Source organism: Octopus bimaculoides, chromosome 2 (genome assembly GCF_001194135.2).
Source record: "Octopus bimaculoides isolate UCB-OBI-ISO-001 chromosome 2, ASM119413v2, whole genome shotgun sequence".
Classification (NCBI taxonomy): domain Eukaryota; kingdom Metazoa; phylum Mollusca; class Cephalopoda; order Octopoda; family Octopodidae; genus Octopus; species Octopus bimaculoides.
This window is the reverse complement of record NC_068982.1, coordinates 166,739,446-166,742,412: the sequence shown is the minus strand read 5'-3', so window position 1 is coordinate 166,742,412 and position 2,967 is coordinate 166,739,446. Positions and strand designations below refer to the sequence as shown.

At 34.7% G+C, this 2,967-nt stretch overlaps 1 protein-coding gene across 4 annotated transcripts in view; it reads right to left on the bottom strand.

Annotated features, from left to right (window-relative positions):
• LOC106881530 (cilia- and flagella-associated protein 206) overlaps positions 1 to 2,967 on the bottom strand; it is a 100,733-nt gene that overhangs the window by 9,486 nt on the left and 88,280 nt on the right. For all 4 annotated transcript variants that reach the window (XM_014931950.2, XM_052965702.1, XM_052965703.1 and 1 more), the window contains 2 exons: positions 2,747 to 2,851; positions 1,268 to 1,410 (listed from right to left, as the gene is read on the bottom strand). In XM_014931950.2, the coding sequence (XP_014787436.1) occupies positions 1,268 to 1,410; positions 2,747 to 2,851 (248 nt within the window). The remainder of the gene's footprint in view (positions 1 to 1,267; positions 1,411 to 2,746; positions 2,852 to 2,967) is intronic.

The window sequence follows — 2,967 nt, the reverse complement described above, 5'->3', positions numbered from 1 at the left end:
AACTTTCCAATTCAAACAAACAAAAAATTAGAAAATAATAGACCAGACATAACAATTATAGATAAGAAAAAGCAAAGTTGCTTACTTATCAACACATCATGCCTGTTTGATTCTAGGATTGTAAAGAAAGAGGAAGGAAAAAAAAACCTTGAAATTTGAAATAGAAAATATTTGGAGCATGTGAACAGAAAAGGTCATGCCTATAATAATTGGTGTACTGAGAATAGTAAGCCAAGATATAGACTAAGGGGTGAGGGAGATTAAAATAGAATGCCTGGTAGAGCTACAGAAAGTCTGTCTCTTAGGGACAGCAAGGATTAACCAGGATGTTTCTAAGCACTTGAAAGACTGCTGGAAACTTGTGGATACCTAAGGTTACATACAGGTAATAACTCACTATCCACATAATTCCTACTTGGAATAAGACCAAACCTGAGACAAACCCAAATTATAACAACAACAGCAACAACAACAACAACAGCAACAACAACAGTAACAACAACATCAGCTGCTGCCACCACCACCACCACCACCACCACCGTTTACCATATGTTTTCCATGCTGGCATGAGTTAGACAATTTGACTGGAACTGGTAAACTGGAGAGTTGCACCATGTTCCAGTCTGTTTTGGCTTGGTTTCTACAGTTGGATGCCCTTCCCAACTTCATAGAGTACACTGTGTGCCTTTTGTGTGTCAATGGCATTGGTGCCTCTTACATGTTACTGGCACAGGTGCCTTTACGTACCACCAGCACAAGTGCCTCACATGTGTCAATGTAACTATATTTTGAGTTCAAATTCAGTTGAAGTCAACATTGCATTTCATCTTTACAAAGTCAATAAAATAAAATACTAGACAAGTATTTGGGTTGAATTAATGTTCCTATAAAGCATCTTAGATGTGAATGAAATTATAATAGAAGACAAGAAGGAGAGATTAAATATCTCTGAAAACCAAAAGAAGCCTTTAAAAACTGGTGCTTAGTCTCAGTTTCATGATGCTGAGGTGAACACAAATATACTCACTGGATAATATGTGCGTCTAAATTAGCCAACATTCTGAAATGATCTGGCAGATAGGTGCAACTTAAGAAGCAACATAGAATATTCGTACTAACACACACATGCACACACACAAATGCCTGTAGTGAATATGTATTCGTGAGCAAATCTCCAAAACCTCATCCATTCAGCTATTTCTACACTTAACAGATTACATCATATGCTGTATGGTAAAATGTATAAAATTAAGAGTATTTTACTTACTTGTCTGCGTCTTCAGCAAATTCATAGGCATCCTCTTTTGAAGCAAAAGCATAATAATAGTTTTGGTACTTTGCAACTCCAATATCACTGTTACCACGCAATAGCAGACCTTCATATTTGCACAGTGTCACAGGACAGAAACCCTACAAAAAAATACAGGAGAGAATTCATTGACAGATTTATTCAAGAGGAATAAATACAATTCGTGTAGTCTTGTATGTATTGGAAGTGAAAGGTACCTGGTGATAAAGAAAGATCAAGGGAAGTTTAGTAAGCTTTCAGATCCTCATGGCAACAGAAATGCTGAAGAGTTTGTTGCTATTAGAACCAGACGTTTGATAGTGATCAAAAAACTTTTGTATCACAGAGCTAACCACCTTGTTGGAATGGAATATCACAAGCAATTTCCACAATATATTTGCAACAATACGTTTTCTTAAAAAGCATTTGGGAAATGTTTCCTTGGGGACAGGTACAGAGAGGAACTATAAACATTCACATTTTAAGATTTGATAACTTTTCCTGAAAATGACTTGTTAAATTTAGTGTCTTGTGTAAGATGTATTTAGTTGATTCATACTCAAAAGTCATGCATTGGCAATCCAATATTTTGTCCACACAACCACATCTAAACTGGGGTGAACAATTTTTCTTATCGCTTAATCAGGAGGAAGGCCAGAGCCCATGATATTTTATAGGGCCTTTAAGACTGGTGGAAGGGAGAGGGGGAGGGAGGAAAGTATCCTCAAATCAGAGACCTGTTCTAAATGTTTACAACAAAGTGGATTCAGTTAAGGGCAGCCAAGGACCAGGTGATGATATCAAACCAGACAGCAGATTAAGTTTACATGGCATTTGCTGATTCTTATGCTAAGAGACTTCAGAACTTTCTAACAAATGATACATAAAAGCGATCAGATATAGAAATAGAGCCTAAAAAAACCATTCTCAGAATATCTAGTTTGTATTCCTAACAAGTGAAGGAATTGATGCATATAGTGTATCTTGTCTGGTAACATGATAAAACACTTGTGGCAGACTTGAACTCTTTACAGTTTCTTATCTACCCCAAAAGGTCCAAGTGGTGTTGAATTGCTAGGACAACTCTAGTAGGATTTTATAGTACTGCCACTATTTATTCTCTTATCCATTTTAATTCTCTCAATTATATGAGTTAACAAGGAACAATTACCAAGAAATAGCAGCTAAATTTTCCTCAAATCCTATGCTAGTCCCCTTAAAAAAATATAAGATCCATTTGAAAACTTGATTTTAAATATACTGTCTGAAAAAGGGGTGTATTGGTCATAGCAAGAATACATTTTACATAAGTATTACTATTGGTCAGGATTAAATAACATAATAGATCTAACTACAATTCTTACAGTTAATACATCCTAACAAAAAAGAAAAAAAAAATTATTTCTTTCAATTAAATAATGGATGCTTATCTAGGGAAATAATGGTTATAAAGCTTACCCTACATTCTAAATTCAACTTGTCAAAATTTGTGGTATTATCAGGAAACAGCCATTCAACATTTGTGTACTGTTTTACCACAGCAACATTGACTTTTTGATTGCACTGCAAAGACAAATATATTTTTTACAAAGACAAAGTATCTCATCATATTTCCACAATAAAAATTATATATATATATATATATACATAAACACACACACACACACACATTATCATAT